Source organism: Bufo gargarizans, chromosome 4 (assembly GCF_014858855.1).
Source record: "Bufo gargarizans isolate SCDJY-AF-19 chromosome 4, ASM1485885v1, whole genome shotgun sequence".
Taxonomy (NCBI): domain Eukaryota; kingdom Metazoa; phylum Chordata; class Amphibia; order Anura; family Bufonidae; genus Bufo; species Bufo gargarizans.
Genome location: NC_058083.1, coordinates 326,385,490 through 326,405,963, shown reverse-complemented (window position 1 = coordinate 326,405,963; position 20,474 = coordinate 326,385,490). Strand labels below are relative to the sequence as shown.

The 20,474-nt window shown below is 44.2% G+C and overlaps 1 protein-coding gene across 6 annotated transcripts in view; it reads left to right on the top strand.

Moving 5' to 3' along the window:
- NHSL1 (NHS like 1) overlaps nucleotides 1–20,474 on the top strand; it is a 224,376-nt gene that overhangs the window by 192,350 nt on the left and 11,552 nt on the right. For 5 of the 6 annotated variants that reach the window (XM_044289299.1, XM_044289300.1, XM_044289303.1 and 2 more), the window contains exons 3-4: nucleotides 328–455; nucleotides 10,713–10,899. In XM_044289299.1, coding sequence (XP_044145234.1) covers nucleotides 328–455; nucleotides 10,713–10,899 — 315 coding nt within the window. Of the gene's footprint in view, nucleotides 1–327; nucleotides 456–10,712; nucleotides 10,900–17,741; nucleotides 18,441–20,474 lie in introns of those variants that run through there. The other variant, XM_044289304.1, reaches the window with a different exon arrangement.

Genomic DNA, 20,474 nt, shown 5'->3' with positions numbered 1-20,474 from the left:
AGACCAGATGGGTGTTACTAGTTGGTGTTGGGTCCCTGTACAGTACAGTTCTAGAAGTAATAATAGAAGAATGGCACATCATAAAGTCATAGGAATAATTTTCCAGATTTATTATTGTAAAAATAATAAATAATAAAAATAATATCATAAAAGTTTGCACCAAGTAGTCAACAAATGCTAAAAAATATATTAAAACTTGAGCTACATGGTCACTTAAACATAGGACAGAAATGTACAGAAACTTTGCCTAAGCTTATGGTTCATTTTTATCTTGTCTAATACTTTTAAATATCTAAATGTATGGTGTTTCACTTCCCCCCCATGCAGAATGTGACAAGCTCCGAAGGGATGGATATCGAAGCTCACAATACTACTCCCAAGGGCCAACGTTCTCCTCATCTCCGGACATGGTTTGCACAAGTTATCAAGAAGATGACGATGAACACAGTCGAAAGGTATCCTCAGATTTCTTTTCCTCAGTGTAGCCTGATTCTTTCATACAGAAGAGCCAGAAAAGTGACTACATATTATGTCTTGCTCGGCTGTAGTATAATCCTCTTCTTTTTTGTTGCTCCTTTACTTTTATTAGAAGGCTTTTTTGAAGTGCTTTCTAAGTCCACAGCTGAATGTTGCACCTGGGTCACATCCCCCAACCCTTTTTACCTGTTGCTACCTGTTAGAGAGAGAAAGAAGAAGCACAAACAATGGAAAACTAGGAAAGCAAGGGTCAGGAAGAGTAGATATTGTAGACATTGTATAAGACAGCTTTATAGAGGTTCTTCAGGATTCTGCAGATATCTCTAGAAATACGATTATGTTATATTATATACCTCGGTAAATTCATGTTCTTAAAGGGGCTGTCGTTGTACTCGACTATCTCCAGCGTTCTCATAGAAATGAATGAAGTGGCAATGCTCGTTTCCAACCAGAAGCTCCATAATTTTCAGAGGGGCTCCACAGGGTATAGGGGCTCCCATTCCCGTGATCCGTGGGGGTCCCATCGGTAGGACCCTCACCAATTTGATAGCTTTCCCCTATCCCGTGTATAGGGGATAACTTGTTATAAGCAGAATACCCCTTTATGGATCGGTACTACATTTGTCAACAGCACGTGTCTCCATGTTAACAGGTGGTATGCTGATGACAAATGAAAACTGTACAGGGACGAATGAGCATTACTGATTGTTTCTATCCATACTAAACATAACTGGTGCCTGTGAATTTGGGTATCAGGAGCTGATTCACATGCGGTTATTCTCAGTTGGCACTCATTACCGGGGAGAATATCTGTGTGTGTCGGCCAAACCTGCCCACCATGTGTATGTCAGCCTCCTGACTCTCCTCCGACATCCACCTTTAAACTGCCCGGTCCTATTTTTCTTGGATGTTCTCAAGATGTCTACCAGGACCTTCTTCCTTTCTCCCTGTTCATGTTGGGTGTGGAAGAGATAGCTGTTGGCCAAATGTGCATTGTGGGTGGCCAGCTATAGGGGTTACATTTCAACAGTTGTTTGTTTGCAAGTTTTTGTTAATTATAATAAAATAATTATAAAAAATAATACAAAATCTCACAAAAACTTTCTAGGGTGGTTTTGCACACAGCATTTTTTTTTTAAAACACCACTGGAGTTTTTTTTGAGACAAAGCCAGATGTGGACCAGCAGGAAGGTCCTTCCTTTATATTTCCCACTCCTTTTGAAAAAATAAACTGCATGGCAAACTGCCCCAAAACTGTGACGGCTTTCCAGAAAATGCAATGTTTGAAACCACTCTTAGGCTACATGCACATGGCCGTGCCATTTGTTGCGGTCTGCAAACCGCGGATCCGCAAAAAACAAAAGCCGCCCGTGTGGCTTCCGCAATTTGCGGAATGGAATGGGCGGTCCATTGTAGACCTGCCTATTCTTGTCCTAAAAACGGGCAAGAATAGGACATGTTATATTTTTTTTGTGGGGCTTTGGAACGGAGCAACGGATGCGGACAGCACACGGAGTGCTGTTCGCATCTTTTGCGGCCCCATTGAAAACGGCGGCTCGGATGCGGACCCGAAAAACGGTTGTGTGCATGAGGCCTTAAGCTGATTTAAGTATTCCAATCTACATATTGTAAAACATTGTAGAAGCCTGGCAGCTTTGCTGTTCTATAGTTCTTCATTTTTTCAATCTGTCACCTACAAGCTCCCATATACAGTAAGCTGACAGATGGAGCGTTAGGCAGCACATATAGTGATCACTCTCACTAAAGCTTAATTTTCTACAGGATTTTGGCCATTATTCAAATTAACCATAGAAAGGATGAATTACAGTTAACAGACCGGTCAGCATTTCCCTATGCTAGATGATTCCCCCTACAACCTTCTGTACCATAGATATCTAATAAGGATTGCCCTAATAATCTGTGTACCAGTAGTTGAGTAGACTGAAGACAGCCTGTACCCATTGATTGATGCTCAGCGTGTTCATGTACATTTGGTGTCTCTGGCATCCTTTTACTCATTCTCTCTTTTCCGTGCAGTCTAATGTGTTAGGATGCATCTGTCAGTCTTGCCATAGTGTCTGCTGTTGCTTGGTGCCCTGGAACATTAAGGTACACCGGCCGTAGCTCAGACGCTGTCAATTTGTAGAATTAGATCTACAACTTCTCTATCTTTCTTCACCAGCGTTGTCTCTCAGGATAAGGCCATGATTACAAAGGATTCTAGGACCACAATACAGTCTGATTCCATATACTTCTGTAATATTCATGAGGAGATCCCAATGAGAAGATGAAGGCACTCATATGGAACCTCCATTACATTAGACATAAATTCTGCTAATATGATAAGCTACAAATACCAATATATGTGTCATTAAAAGCCTTCCAAACAGTCCGTTTAGCTGGTATTAATGTATGTGAACAGCTCCCTGCTTTGTCATTCTATTGTATGACTGAGCTTATGGTACTATCAGTAATGGTGTACTGGGAGAGACTGTTCTATATTCCCACGAGAATCATATGTATACTTCATGCCACTTCAGGGTCAGATTACAGAGAGCACACGTCTTCATTCTCCAATCGATGGAGGACGCTTATTGGTCCTATGTACAGTTCTGGTTCAATCATGACCCTGTTCTGGAAACGCTGATCTGTTGTAATAGAATAGCATGACATAGTTAGACCTTTGCTCGGTAATATTCTGCTTATATTATATATATGTAGTAATAATAGCTTAGAGCTAACAGTATTATACCTAGCTGTTTTTGAGATGGATTTATCACACAAACATGTAGTATACTTCTACTGGCATCGCATAACATGGCATCCATTGGAAGCTTTGTAAAAAAAAAAACTTGACTCGAATGACCGGTCACAGGGGCTTGAGGAACATGTGTCAGCTCCAAGAAGCTTCTACACCGAGTAGGGTATTCAGATATAGAGCAGAACTCTAAGGGGCACATTTATTAAGACCAGTATTTCAGACGCCGGTCTTAATAAAGCCCCATAGCTGATGGAGGATCCGCCGAAGTTAGGAAGAAGCGTCGGTCTCTCCATAACTTCAGCGCATCCAGCACCAGTTTTAAATATGAGGCAGCTTCCGAGCTGTCTTAAATTTAGGCCATTTTCTACGTCTAAAACAGGCATAGAAAAGGATGAATGAGACGGCCTGCCGACCTTTCCACGACCTGGCATGAGCGGGGAAAAGTCGCAGATTGTGGCGCAAATAACCATCTGTGCCTGAAATACGACCTATTTTTGGCAGATTTCATTATAATAAATGACCCCCTAAATCTTTTCCCTGGATGATGGAAAGGCTCCAGTAGCTACAACTCTGCATATCTTTACATGTGGATAAAATAACATTGTTTGGACCCTTCTGCTAAAGAAAGATAGACCCAGAATGGTCACTGAAATAACTTGAAACTGACAAAAGTAATACAGATAAATGTACATGCATCATCATTCATATAATAATTTAATTCATAATTCCATTTGTTTGACAGTTTAATTCAACAAGATTATCCTCAAATAATATTCCAGGTATTAACCTAATGTGTTTATGTTAAAGAGATTGTCCAGGAGTAGAAAAACCATTGCTGCTTTCTTCCAAAAACACTGCTACATCTGTCTGTGGGTTGTGTCTGGTATTGCAGCTCAATCTCATTCACTTCAGTACCAGACACAACCCATGTTGTTTTTTGGAAGAAAGCAGTCGTGTTTTCCTAATCTTGGACAATCCCTTTAAGGGTCCATTCACACGTCCGCAATTTCGTTCCGCATTTTGCAGAACGGAATTGCGTACCCATTCATTTCTATGGGGCAGCACGATGTGCAGCCCAGATCCAGAATTGCGGATCCGGACTTCCGGGTCCGCAATTCCGTTCCCCCAAAAAATAGAACATTTTCTATTAAGTGCCGGCGATGTGCGGTCTGCAAAATGCGGAACGCACATTGCCGGTGTCCGTACTTTGAGGATCCACGGATCCGCAAAACACACACTGAAGTGTGAATGGACCCTAACTCTCCCAAATCTAGACATGAGTAGATTCTATATTCACTTATAGATAAATATATATAAGTAGATTCTGCAGGGGTCATGATGTATTTTGTGGTTTTACTGGGACATTCTTGTCAGTTTATGGCTTCTTAGTTTTTTATACTATGAATGGTATCCATGCCACATAACCTGTAACTGAATGGTAGGGTCATGATCTTATAGATAACGCTTTATGTATAGAATATTTAGAAAGCATTTTCACTTACCACAACCACACAACAGCGAAGTTAGAATGCTGTACCGTGCTGCAAAGCACAACGGTCGTCAGTCTGGTACCATTAAAGTGCATTGTATGTACAATAACTTGGCATAGTGTGCACGGCGGGCGTCCAATCAGGACACAGCACTGCACACGGACACATAGCTACATACAAGTTTCCCTGCAGGGTGTCAGCAGTCTGACTACCCATAGATATCTCCGAGACCCCCTGGAAGGGGCTAACCATTGTGCCACGTCTCTGCCCTGGCAGCGGCCAGATGCTTGAAGGGTTAATGCCCCCTGCACACAACACCCCGCCCCCCATTTTCAAGCTGCCAAGATGCAGTGCGTGTAGCGCCCCACGTTTCAAGATGGCAGAGCATGCAGCACCCCCCCCCCCCCCCCCCCCCCCCACACCTACCTACCCTTTGAGGATGGCAGAGCGGCAGCAGAGTAGAGTGTTAGCTGTAATGCACAGCTAACACTCTGCTTGAAACGGCGGACATCGGTGCTGGCACCCATGTCGGCCATTTAACCCCTTCCATGCAGTGGTCCTTAGGGACCACTGTATGGAGGGGCTAACCATCGGGCCGCTGCTCTGCTGTGGCAGCGGTCGATGCTTGAAAGGTAAACTGAGGGAGGTAGCTCCCTTCCACCCCTATCGGGCCGCTGCGGTGTGGCAGCATCCTGATGGTTAGTTACCATGGCAACTGGACGCCTTCATAGGCATCCGGCTTGCCGTGGTATATACTGATTAGGCTCCTGTTAAAGGCAGGAACCTGATCAGGCTAATTAGGGTCCATTTACACGTCCGTGTTTAGCGGATCCGCAAATATCGCCGCATCGTTACGATCTGCGCTATAAAAATATCACATTATCTACTCTGTCAGGTGAGCATTGTAAAAAAAAACAAATTAAAAAAAACTGTGCCAGAACAGCCATTTTTTGGTTACCTTGCGTCATAAAGATATATATATATATATATTGTTAAGAGGAAAGACAAGAAATGAATCGCATTGCTAAATGAGGCATTAGGCCTCATGCACACGACAGTTTTTTTTCACGGCCCGCAAAAACGGGGTCCGTGGGTCCGTGATCCGTGACCGTTTTTTCGTCCGTGGGTCTTCCTTGATTTTTGGAGGATCCACGGACATGAAAAAAAAGTCGTTTTGGCGTCCGCCTGGCCGTGCGGAGCCAAACGGATCCGTCCTGAATTACAATGCAAGTCAATAGGGACGGATCCGTTTGAAGTTGACACAATATGGTGCCATTTCAAACGGATCCGTCCCCATTGACTTTCAATGTAAAGTCTGGAGTTCTTTTATACCATCGGATTGGAGTTTTCTCCAATCCGATGGTATATTTTAACTTGAAGCGTCCCCATCACCATGGGAACGCCTCTATGTTAGAATATACTGTCGGATATGAGCTACATCGTGAAAATCAGACCCCCCCCCCCCCTGTTTTTAACTCATTGGTGGCCAGTGCGGCCGCCCCCCCCCCCCCCCTCCCCTGTGCGGCCGCCCCCCCCCTCCCTCCCCTGTAGTAAACTCGTTGGTGTCCAGTGGGCCCCCCCCTCCCTCCCCTGTAGTTAACTCGTTGGTGGCCAGTGGGCCCCCCCTCCGTCCGCTATAGATAACTCATTGGTGTCCAGTGGGCCCCCCCTCCGTCCGCTATAGATAACTCATTGGTGTAGAGGGGGGCCACCCCTCCCTCCGCTGTAGATAACTCGTTGGTGGCCAGTGGGCCCTCTCCCCTCCCTCCCCCTCCTAATTAAAATCGCCCCCCTATCATTGGTGGCAGTGGTGAGTACCGATCGGAGTCCCAGTGTAATCGCTGGGGCTCCGATCGGTAACCATGGCAACCGGGACGCTACTGCAGTCCCGGTTGCCATGGTAGCTTAGCAATTTGTAGAAGCTTCATACTTACCTGAAGAGCTGCGATGTCTGTGACCGGCCGGGAGCTCCTCCTACTGGTAAGTGAAAGGTCTGTGCGGCGCATTGCTTATAGCACAGACCTGTCACTTACCAGTAGGAGGAGCTCCCGGCCGGTCACAGACATCGCTGCTCTTCAGGTAAGTATAAAGCTTCTACAAATTGCTAAGCTACCATGGCAACCGGGACTGCAGTAGCGTCCCGGTTGCCATGGTTACCGATCGGAGCCCCAGCGATTACACTGGGACTCCGATCGGTACTCACCACTGCCACCAATGATAGGGGGGCGATTTTAATTAGGAGGGGGTGGGAGGGGAGAGGGCCCACTGGCCACCAATGAGTTATCTATAGCGGACGGAGGGGGGGCCCACTGGACACCAATGAGTTATCTATAGCGGACGGAGGGGGGGCCCACTGGACACCAATTAGTTAACTACAGGGGAGGGAGGGGGGGCTGGCTACCAAGAAGTTAACTACAGGGGAGGGAGGGGGGGGGGCGGCCGCACTGGCCACAAATGAGTTAAAAACAGGGGGGGGGGGTCTGCCCCCTGCTGCCTGGCAGCACCTGCCAGGCAGCAGGGGGCAGTCATGTACACAGTTTTTCAGTATATTCTAACCTGAAGCGTCCCCATCACCATGGGAACGCCTCTGTGTTAGAATATACTGTCGGATCTGAGTTTTCGCGAAGTGAAAACTCACCTCTGAAAAAGCTTTTATGCAGACGGATCTTCGGATCCGTCTGTATGAAAGCAACCTACGGCCACGGATCACGGACACGGATGCCAATCTTGTGTGCATCCGTGTTCTTTCACGGACCCATTGACTTGAATGGGTCCGTGAACCGTTGTCCGTCAAAAAAATAGGACAGGTCATATTTTTTTGACGGACAGGATACACGGATCACGGCCTCGGCTGCAAAACGGTGCATTTTCCGATTTTTCCACGGACCCATTGAAAGTCAATGGGTCCGCGAAAAAAAACGGAAAACGGCACAACGGCCACGGATGCACACAACGGTCGTGTGCATGAGGCCTTAGTGTGAGTGGGCTTATGATCAAAATGTACACTAATGCCTCATTTAGCATATAGCATAGGAGGCGGTACACATCCGCTACTTAGCACTGTTTTCTGCAAAAGTAGCAGGGATGAGATCAATGCATAGCAGCTGGATGTGCGATTCATTTCTTGTCTTTCCTCTTTTAATATATATATATATATATATATATATATATATATATATATATATATATATATATATATATATATATATATATATATACACACATACATATACACACACACACACACACACACACACAACTACCTCTAGCAAAATAATTATATACTGCAGGAATAACCCTAATAATAACACCACCCCTGCACCGCTCACACCAGCGCGCCGGCAAGCAGGTTGGAGCGCCACCATTTCTGTTCATCAGACCCAGCACTATCAGCCATATAGAGAGGAGCCCCTGTCAGCAGTCTGCCCTACCAGTCGCTACCAGCAGTCTCAGCACCAGCAGTCAGTGCCAGTCGTACAGCCACCAGTCAGTGCCAGACATCTTAACCATCAGTCAGTGCCACCAGTCTCAGCCACCAGTTTGTGCCAGCAGTCTCAACTAGAGCCACCAGTCAGTGCAAGCAGTCTCAGCCAATAGCCGCAGTCATCAGTCTCAGCCATAGCCAGCACTCAGTCCCAGCCACAACCAGCAATCTCAGCTGCAGCCACCAGTCAGTGCCAGCATTCTCAGATACAGCCAGCACTCAGTGCCAGCAGGCTCAACCACAAGCCACAGCCAGCAGTCTCGAAATGTAAAGTCCTGGAAGGGGTGTATATCCCACCAGGTTCCTCAACTGGGTGATGTAAATGAAATCCAGAAAGTTAAAATGGACTCATCAATGTGTAGGTTGCTGAGAAAGTTTTGTTAAGTTTATGGGCCGGATTTTATTGAACTGGGGAAGGTAGGCTTGGTAGAGGGACCTCCCCAGTCCACCCTATTCCGGGGCAGGTTTTCCCCTAGCCTGAGGGATCCCCAGCTGAAGCCAGCTGGGATCGTTAAGGGGAAATAAAACCAGTCCATGCTGGCAGTCTGGAGAGAGTGATGCCTGGGAAGATGGCTGTCCTGTGGGTTAGAGAAGCAGATTTTTCTGTGTGACCTGTGCTCAATAGGTGAGCTAGGATCGTCACAGTGTTTATTTTGGTTTGGTTTGGTTGATGTTTTTTTGGTGCTGGACCTTCACCTTACCCAGTGCGCTATAACTGGGGTTTGCCTGTATTGCCGGAGTGTAATGAAAAATAAAGCATAATTTGGACTTTAACCCTCTGGTCTGCAAGAGAATCTTTCACCACCGCCCTGCTTGATAGAACAATCCCTCACAGTATATATAGTATAATCACAATATAGTAGTATATAAAAAGTATGAGCACAATATAGCAGTACAAGATTAAGGGCTCGTTCACACGAACGTATTTTGCTTTCCGTATACGGGCCATTTTCTGCGTTCCATATATGGAACCATGCACTCTGTATGCTGTCTGCATCCATTGCTCTGTTCCGTGGCCTCGCAAAAATTATGAGGCATGTCCTATTCTTGTCCATTTTGCAGACAAGAATAGGCATTTCTAAAATGGCCTCCTGTTCCAGTCCGCAATTGCGGAAGGCACAGGGGCGGCATCTGTTTTTTGTGGATCCGCAATTTGTGGACCACAAAAAACGGTCACAGTCGTGTGAACGAGCCCTAAACTTGCATGAGTTCAGTCACTGAAAAAATTATATCTTTCCCTCAGTTTTGCTTCAGTGTTTTTTGCAATTCTGTTAAATTTTTGCATTTATTCCATGCAGATGACATCAGTTTTCATGCGTTTTTCATTCACGTGAATAGAAGAGAATAAGGCTACATGCACACTACCGTATGTGTTTTGCGGTCCGGAAAAAAAAAAAAAAGATGACATCCATATGCCATCCAATTATTTTTTGTGCGGGGCTGCGGAACGGACATACAGATGCGGATAGTACACAGTGTGCTGTCAGCATTTTTAGCGGACCCGTTAAAATGAATGGGTCTGCAGCCTTTCCGCAAAAAAAAAAACGGAACGGAAACAAACAACATTTGTGCGCATGTAGCCTAACATACAGTATCTTCTAGCAATCACTGGTGAAAATTGGACTATCCCTCAAGCACAGTACTTCAGAATTTTTTACTGACCCCTTGAGTTGAATGGGCAAGTGTGTGTGAAAAACGCAATGCATGCCCTTTCATTTCTGTGGGGTCCTTCTTGAATTAAAGATGCAAAAGCTAGCACAATCTGCATTTCACACCAAGTGATCTTGTATGAGAAAGCCCATTGACACTAATAGACCAGTTTTCACTTCTGGTGCTGCCCGTTTCAAACATGGAGGACACCCGCGCATGAAGCTCACCTCAAAAAGAAAAAACTTGTGGTTAGAGTAAGTCTATCATTAGCTGATTGTGCCATGTATAAAGCAACATAATACGTATTGTCAGCTGCCTTGTCCTTACAATTGTATGAAATAGAGCCCTGAAATCATGGGTTCTTTGTCTTCCTCTGAACCTGATCTATCGTGATCCACCACACCCCATGCACACAGAAGCACTACAGATAGCTGGTGACTGGCTCGTGTAGCCTTTTAGCTACTCCCTATTGTGTGTAGATGGCTGGGCCATTGTACAAACCAAGCACTTCTGCTTTTTGTCCACACCCATCTCTTCATAGATTGTTAGCTCTTGTGAGCAGGCTTCTCATTCCTCTTGTAGACTTGCTTGTTGCTATGTTATTTATGACTCTGTTTGTAGTTGAACCCCCTGAGTGTAAAGCGCTCTGGAATATGTTGGCGCTATATAAATAAACATTATTTGCCTTGATCCATGTAAGAGTTGAACATACAAGAACCATTTTGTCAGTAGAAGGTTACAGATTCAGATGTTTGACTGTGAATAACCATAAGTAATCTTTTCCCATTGATAGTAAGTGAAAACTACAGACTTATGGTAGTCAAGCTAATGATCCATATTTACTTTACAGTTTTCATTCTCTTCGACTGAAGAGGAAAGGCTGCTGACTGAGAAAAGACCAAAAACCCCTGTTTCTAATGAGTTTTCTGATACCCACACCAACTGGTCCAAGTCACTCCCACTACCCACTCCAGAGGAGAAGATGCGTCAAGAGGCACAGGCTGTCCACACCGATGTGGTGCCCATAAACATAACTGGTATGATCAGACTGTACTGTGTAACATGTGCCTGACAGCCACCTGCTGACATGGTCCACTTCTGTGAAATAAGTGATACATTTCAGGAGAAATATCTCAAATAACTTTCATCATTATTACTAGGTAGTTAAAGGAGATTATCTAAGAATTCTGTTCTGGATTCCGCTACCACGGACCATAAGTTATAGTCCGTGGTAGCAGAATCCATAACGGAATACTTAGATAACCTGAACCTTGTACACTGAACTTGAAACACAAGTTCGCCCTTTCCTATTGATGACTTATACTCTGGATAGGCCATCAGTATCTGATCTGTGGGGGTCCAACACCTGGGACCCCCGATCAGCTGATCGAGATGGCAGCAGCACTCGCTGTAGGGCTACGGCCTTCTCTCAGCTTTTCCTAGGCCAGTGACTAGAGATGAGCGAACTTCTGTTTTAAGTTCGGCGTCTAAAGTTCGGGGGCGGGTTAGCGGAGAATCCCGATCTGGAACCGGATATGGATTCCGACTTCCGTTGTGGTCCGTGGTAGCGGAATCAATAATCGGCCATTATTGATTCCGCTACCACGGACCACAACGGAAGTCGGAATCCATATCCGGTTCCAGATCGGGATTCTCCGCTAACCCGCCCCCGAACTTTAGACGCCGAACTTAAAACAGAAGTTCGCTCATCTCTACCAGTGACTACTCGCTCATCAGTCACATGGCCTACTCAGTGACGACAGCCTTTACTGTATGATGGTGCATACAGACATAGCTGTATATCAATCTGCTCTCTAACATGCTGCCCACAGACTACAATGTGGAATGTATTTCAATATGACAGGTTTCCTTAAAGTGTGGCCACTTTTAACAAGATTTTGCTGTTTAGGGTAGGACTACGGGGCGATCTTGGCCACAGTACCCATCCATTGACCAAAGATCACTGTGTAGCAGTGCAGCCATTGAGCCGTAAGGGGTTGCAGCATGTCTCCCAAGTTGATGTGACCCCAGAGTCACAAAAAAGTGTTGGTACTTTTGCAATCCTGGGATCACTGTCGCGGCAAAACGCGAGTCGTCTACACCCCCATTCAATTCAATGGCTGCACCGCTACACAGTGACGGGTGTTGTGGCCAAGATCGCTTTATAGCCCCAGCCTTAATCTGCATAGAAAAAGTTGGATAATAATCTAAAGACCCATTACAAGTTTTGTGTTTCCTCATGCCTGTTTTCCACTAGTGTCTAAAGCTGCTTTCACAATTATGCCTCACACAGTCAGTGTTCGGTCAGTGATTTCCATCAGTGATTGTGAGTAGAGATGAGCGAACTTCTGTTTTAAGTTCGGCGTCTAAAGTTCGGGGGCGGGTTACCGGAGAATCCCGATCTGGAACCGGATATGGATTCCGACTTCCGTTGTGGTCCGTGGTAGCGGAATCAATAATCGGCCATTATTGATTCCGCTACCACGGACCACAACGGAAGTCGGAATCCATATCCGGTTCCAGATCGGGATTCTCCGGTAACCCGCCCCCGAACTTTAGACGCCGAACTTAAAACAGAAGTTCGCTCATCTCTAATTGTGAGCCAAAACCTGGTGAGGCTCTAAGCACAGAACAGGTGCAGATCTTTCCCTTATACCTTATGTCTGTGGAGGCTCCACTCCTGGTTTTGGTTCACAATCACTGATGGAAATCACTGACCAAACACTGAAGTGTGAATGAGGCTTTATGCTGGTTGTCCATGGAATCAAACAGCGGTTTAGCGTCATCCCACTGTCATGTGACTTGACGGTTTTCATATAACAATCTCAAAATGTTGTGCACTCTGGTAACAGGAAACCAGATGGGTTCTGAATTTAGCTTTATATCTGAATGGAGGGAGAAAATGTAACGTTCAAATATATTTTTGTGTGACAGCCTCAACTTCTCCTTTAAGGCCGGGGCCACACGTGACTGAAGTGTTCTGAATTTCTGAATCCTCACGCTGCACACAAATAAAATGCTGCGGAAAAGATGCGGCATTGCAGATGTGAAATCCACAGCATGTCAATTCATGCAGTGGATTTCATGCTTTGTAATGGAGAGGGTGAAATCTGCTGGCGGTTCTGCGGTAAAAACCTCATGTAATACATGGATTTTTACACTGGATTTGAAGTCACGTTTAAACTCATGCACACGACCATATCATTTTTTTGCTATGTACGCCCGCGCTTTCCCGTGACACACGACAGTAGAAATGCCTATTCTTGTCCACAATCGTTTTTGCAGAGCTGCGGAACGGACATATGGATGGGAACAGCACACATTGAGGCACATTTACTACAGTGTCGCCGCATATATTCCTGAGTAAAAAGCCGGTTTCCGACTGTCTTACTTTTTAAATCTCATTTACCAACTGTTTTTGCGCCTGTTTTGGAGGCATTTGCACCTGTTGCACTTATTTTGAGTTTTAAGACAAATTCTGTTTTCTACCTTTTGCGCCTAATTTCCGAACACCTTGTGCCTCAATTTGCCTACTTTCATGGAGATGTGCACCAAAATTAAGCTCTCTTGTGCCCTATTTTCAAACACGTACTATTCAGACCAGGTTTAGTGAATGTGAATCTGTTTTACAAGAAAACGACCACTAGGTGTCAGACTTAACCCAAAAAAGACAAACCAGATTTAATAAGGGATAATAAATGAGGTGTAAATTGAAGACTTTGCCAATAGTAAATGTGCCCCAGTCTGCTGTCTGCATCTTTTGCAACCCCATGTAAATGAAGGGGTCCGCATCCCATCCGCATTTTGCAGAGAAAAAATACAGTTGTGTGCATGAGGCCTAATAGTCCTATTCTCGTGCTCACTTTTTGCTCTGGCTGGGATAGCTGTGTTCAGGTGACATGACTCATGACTGATCACCGAAGGCACTTTGCTTTCTGCATTCACAATGTGACTTCTCAAATGCAAAAATGTTTCAGCATTCAATCTAATAACGGTGGAGTTCGAAAAAAAAATACAAACATTGTGAAGACCAAATCATTTTGCACTTAAAGGGAACCTGTCAGCGGCAAAAACCACCCCAAACCGCCAGCAGTACCTTCAAGTAGCCGGCAGTGTGTTTCTAATGATGATTTTCTTCCTGCAGTCAGATGCAGTAAAAGTAGGAAAAACGTTTTATCCCCTGAGCGCGCTATTTTAGAGTCACTCTTGAAGTCAAGCGGGCAGCGGCCTCCTTGCTTCAAGTTACGGTAAGCACGCCCCCTTCCCTGCCCCTTCGCTGTGACTGACAGCACTTATGCATGACAGCCGACTGGCTTTGCCGAACAGCCGGCTGTCAGTCACAGAGCAGGGACAGGGAAGTGGGCGTGCTTACCGTGACTTGAAGCAAGGAGGCCGCTGCCCGCTTGACTTCAAGAGTGACTCGAAAATAGCGCACTCAGAGGATAAAAACGGTTTTCCTACTTTTACTGTATCTGACTGCAGGAAGAAAATCATCATTAGAAACACACTGCCGGCTACTTGAAGGTACTGCTGGCGGTTTGGGGTGGTTTTTGCCGCTGAGAGGTTCCCTTTAACCACCCAAATCAGTACACTTGGATGGTTCAGTAAAGGAAGAACAATATCTAGGCCCTTCTCTCAACATACATAGAACTGAGTACTGAAGGAGTATCTGCCTTGGTTGCCTCTTGCACAGGAACATATGTATTTTGCGGTCCGCAAAAAATATGGATGACATCCGCGTGCATTCCGTATTTTGGTGGAATAGAACAGCTGGCCCCAAATAGAACAGTACTATCCTTGTCCGTAATGCGGACAAGAATAGGACATGTTCTATTTTTTAGGCGGAACGGAAATGCGGAAATGGAATGCACGCGGAGTACCTTCCGTTTTGTTTTGCAGACCCATTGAAATGAATGGTTCCATATACAGTCCGCAAAACATCCCGGAACGGACGCGGAAAGAAAATACGTTCGTGTGCAAGAGGTCTAAGATATAGCATTCCTCTGAGCTGCCTGAGTATTCACATAAAAATTGCTCCCTCTGGTGGATCCTGTGCAATCCTGCAGAAGGAGTATTTGTCAGCAATTTCACTGGTATGAGCAACATTTTAAAATTTTTCCTCTGCAAAAGCTTTTGCATTGAATGCAACATATAGAGCACACTGAAGGACAAGATATATTTCTATATAGAACCTGCGGTTCCAAATATAAGTGCCTGGAGTCCGTATTTAACATTGTATCTACTAGGAAAAACGGATATCAAATGTGTCACATTTTTATAAAATGTAATAGAATGGCTGTAATAACAACGATCAGCGATAAAGACCTATTTTATGGAATCATTTCAGTCTATCCTACTGCCCACGCAGACCCAATCATTAAACATGCCAGGCACATTTCCATGGGGTTTGCACTTACAGCACTATGAATGCAGGGTCATTCACTTTCCCTCACAAAACAATACAATGGCCTGAGCAATGGGGAGTGGTTGGATTATTGGGGGAGGGTGGGAGTTGTGCTGCATGATAATTGTGGTGCTGTGAGCATGTTCATGCTGGAAGACCTAAGGCCTGCTACCGCAAAGCCTGAATGTGGCGAAGAATGTGCCATCTGCCCCCGCTCCCCCTCTGTTCTGCCTGTGGCACCATAGACTTATTAAGACACCTTATGTAGAGCAAGCTGGACCAGGTAAAATTCTCGGCTTATGAGATCTGCTCTACCGGGAGACCTGGGCTAGGCTAGTCTGGTACAGATCTATCTCATTATTGGACAATTAACCCTTTGGTGTTCAGGTTGTATGCATGCCATGCAGCTGTGATGGTGCTTGATGTAAACTCATTGCATGTTTCGTATGTACTTCATTAAAAAAATAGTGAAAAATCTGTGTTTAATGAAGGGTGCTGAAAAAATGCATGAAGATTAAGGCTATATTCACACACAGCAGATTTTTTGCAGTCATTTCCATGACTTCTCCATACATCTGAATAGGATTTACAGAACTCCAAATGAATGGTGCAGAAAAAAGACTCCATTCAGATGCAGGAAGGGATTCTTCAGTCCAAGAAATGTCTGTAACAAATCTGCAGAGTGTGAACATGCCGTAAGACTTTGTATGCATTGTCACAGTGGGAAGTATGTGCCTGAAGTGGACACAGCCTGACAGTTCACTGTTTAGGATTCATTTCATGTCACAATAAGGTTCTGGTATTAAGCACGTAGATTGGGGAGTGAAAACCAGTATTTTCATATAACAATTAAACACATTAGACACTTAGGAGGAGCTTTATCACAACTGGTGCAAAGGAAAGCTGGCTTAGTTGTCCATAGCAACCAATCAGATTCCACCTGTCATTTTTCACATCTCCTTTGGGAAATGTAAGGTGGAATCTGATTGGTTGCTATAGGCAACTAAGCCAATTCTACTGTACACCATTTTTGATAACTGTCCCCCTTAAGCTTTAATTCAGTTTGGTGCAATTTGTGATGTATTCTTTTCAGCCAAAAAGAGGAAAATGATTAAAAGCACAGCTGACAGGGGACAAAGCGGCATGGTCTAAAGTGAAAATGTCTATGGAACTGCCTCTGTCAGCCCCATTCACATTTAATGGAGCAGTATGGTGCATGCATGACCAGTCCACCACTCCATTCAGAATCAAAAGCTGTGAGAAGGAACTAGGGGTTGGGACTCCCATTCTAGTAACTGGTGGAAGTTTTCCCAGCAATCATACCTTATCACCTATCCTGTGGTCTTTTGATAACCTCCTAAGGCCCCTTTCACATGGGTGTCGCGGGAAACACAATTTCAGTCAGTTTTGTCTGCAATTGCGTTGTTCAGTTTTTTCTTCGCGAGTTCATTGCGTTTTAATGCGTTTTGCACGTGCGTGATAAAAAACTGAATGTTGGTACCCAGACCCCAACCCGAACTTCACTGAAGTTCGGGTTCGGTGTTCTGTAGATTTTATTATTTTCCATTATAACATGGTTCTAATGGAAAATAATAGCATTCTTTAATACAGAATGCAAAGTGAAATGTGCATTGAGGGTTAAAAAATAATAAAAACATTACTCACCTCATCCACTTCATCGCACAGTCGTTATCATCTTTCTTCTCTCAGGACCTGCAAAAGGACCTGCGCTGGCGTCATTTCACCCAGGACTTGCGTTGATGTGGTGAGTGCGATGACGTCAGCGCAAGTCCTTTTGCAGGTCCTGTGAGAAGAAAGAAGACGATAACGGCTGCGCGATCAAGTGGATGAGGTGAGTAATTATTATTATTTTTTTAACCCTCAATGGACATTTCACTTTGCATTCTGTATTAAAGAATGCTATTATTTTCCATGTTATATATTAATGTTATAATGGAAAATAATAAAGTAAATGGACTTTAATGGGGTCCCGGGGCTCATCCCTATTTATTAACATCATCTCCTTAGCAACCATCCGTGAAAATCGCATTGCATCCACACTTGCTTGCGGATGCAATGCGATTTTCACGCAGCCCCATTCACTTCTATGGGGCCTGCTTTGCGTGAAAAACGCAGACTATAGAACATGCTGCGATTTTCACGCAACGCACAAGTGATGCATGAAAAACATTGCTTATGTACACAGCCCCATTGAAATGAATGGGTCCGGATTTAGTGTGGGTGCAATGCGTTCACGTCACGCATTGCACCCACGCAGAAAACTCGCCCGTGTGAAAGGTGGCTAAGGGTTCTACCACAGCAGCAGGGTTCCTGGTTCCTGGTGCAGTTTTGGAAGCCAAAAACAGTAGTGAATTCAAAAAAGGAGTTGTTTTTGTCCTTTATGACCATAATGCATGAAGGTTTTATGGCATTTTTTCAGCTGCTTTTTTGTGAGAACCATGTATTTTTTTCAGTTTTTTTCCCTATAGAGAATATGTCAAAACGCCAGAAAATAACGTTAAAACCTGTTTTAAAAAAAAATTTACTCGGAGAAACCAACCAACAGTGATCGTTGGTGGAGTGACGGGTGGCTCCGCCAAGATCGCCATGTAGCCTCAACCTGATTGGAAAATTATATTTTTTTTTTTGCTTTTTTACCATTTATCATTTGGACATTATTCTTTGAATTTCTATTTTTATGTAGTTTTTTAGTGTCTTTGAATTGCACCAAATACTGAAAAGTTAGCTGCTGAAGTGTTTCATGTGTCTTCTATATCACATATATTTTGATATTTCTCAATATATCATTTCCATGATATATCAGTATTTTATTTTCACCAATCACCATAGGTTATGCCGTAGTTTGGGAACGTTATTGTGGCATTAGGTACCATTTGTGTACTTCTCTGCTGTAATACTTCTACTAACATCATCCATTAATACCTTCTGCGTTATTGGCCCAATAATTTAGGGGTAACAGATGCATGATGTTAGAGCGCTTGGAATTAATGTTGCCTTGCTTGTTCCACTACTCTGTATCAGGGGAGAATTTCGACCGCCAAGCCATCTTCCGGCGGTCTCTTATTCATACTGACACTGTGGTAAGACGTCCGAAGAATGTCAAAAGGAGAAAGACTATAACAGGCGTCCCAGACAACATACAGAAGGAGCTAGGTATGGCTCATCAGAACTGTATTCCACCAGCAGCAGCCATCACTCTCGTTGCTCACCACTACCAGCTTAATTACATCTTATGCCACCCATCAAACAATACAGTCTGATAGCCTTACAGGAGATGACAGTTATGGTCAAGGGAAAGTCTACTAACCACTTCCACTAAAATACTACAACTGCTGAAGTGTGATACTTACAACTGTTCTTGTCCATTGTACAGACTCTAAATCACTGCAGTAATAACATCTGTACTCTGCTCCACTAATAGCGTACCGAAAACCGCCACAGCTACATTAACACCGCTGAATGTAGCACATACAATGGCATGGCAAACACTGATGTCTGTGTGAGCGCTATCAACGTATTCATAAAGTGGGGTGGCTCCGTAATTATCTGTATGTGCTGAGCATGAGGTGGTTGCTGCTGTTACGTGTGTACAGATGTAGCTTGTAGCAGCAACCCCATAGAAATCTCATTACATATCCTCTCGTTATTCAGTCACTATTGGTGTTGTAGGGAAAACGCTAAAGCAAGGAAGACTTCATTCAAACAGCTCCATCGAAAGTGGAGATCAAGCTTCTTCATGTAGAGGAGATCCTCAGTATTGAACTCATTTCCTTGCATGAAGTGGTGCTGCCATTTGTGTTTTTTATGCCAAATGTTATGGGTAGGCTTTGTGTAGTATACCCATGTTCGGGATTTGGTTTAATCAGAAGTCCCAAAAACCATTGGTTCTCCATTGAACTCCATTTAAATTGTTTTAGAATCTAAGTGCATTGTTGAGTAATTTTGCAAATATTTAGCATTATTTTAGGAATATAAATCACAATTTCCAGCGATTGCTGCATTTACCAGTCTCTTGGTTGTTACTTGGATGTAGCTGACCCTTTGACAGGAACACCGCTAATAGTTTAGCTCAGACTACTTTACAGTATACTAAGGCTACTTTCACACTAGCGTTCAGAGCGGATCCGTCTCAGACGGATCCGCTCATATAATGCAGGCGGTGGATCCGTTCAGAACGGATCCATTTGCATTATATTGTTAAAAAATGTCTAAGTGTCAAAGTAGCCTGAACGGATCCGTCCAGACTTTTACATTGAAAGTCAATGGGGGACGGATCCGTTTTTTTAAGATTGTGTCATATTCAAACGGATCCGTCCCCATTGACTTACAGCATTCAGGTGTCCGCCTGCTGAGCGGAGGCTGAACGCTGCCAGACTGATGCATTCTGAGCGGAATTCATTAGTGCTGGACGGAAGCGTTCGGGACCGCTTGTGAGCCCCTTTAAACGGAGCTCACAAGCGGACACCCGAACGCTAGTGTGCAAGTAGCCTTACCAGAAAGCAAACCAGCAGAATATGTGCTGTGCAGAAACTGAATCAGCAGTAGGCTAATTAATGCTCTGTATGTGAATAGAGTTTATCATGATTTAAAGTGGATCTGTAACCTCTCTAGACATGTCTGTTTTAGTAACTACTTGCATTCCCCAGGTAATAATTCTGGACTGTATGTTGTGCCATTCCTTCATTAATCCTGCTAGAAATTATAAATGAATTACTAACAGTCTGCAAGAAAGGTCCAAATGGGTGTTACCAGTTAGGAGTGTGTCCCTGTACAGTCTGACACTGGCAGCACTGATTGGATACTATCAAGTTGTGCAGAGACACACCTCCAACTGGTAACACCCATCTGGACCTTCCTTGCAAACTGTTTAAATTAATCTATTACTTCTAGCAGGAATAATAAAAGAATGACACAACATAGTCATAAGAATAGATGTTTCAGAATTTTTATCACATGGGGACACAAGTAGTTGCTAAAACAGACAAGTCAAGAGTAGTTACAGGTCCTCTTTAAAGAACACTGGCACCACTTCTGACATGTTTGTTTTTGTAAAATAGTTGTATTCCCCATGTAATTACAATTCTGGAGCATGCATCCTTATGACTCTATGTTGCGCTGATACTCTATTATTCCTATTAGAAGTTTATGGATAAATTGACCACTTGGAGGTGTGTCCCTGCACAGACT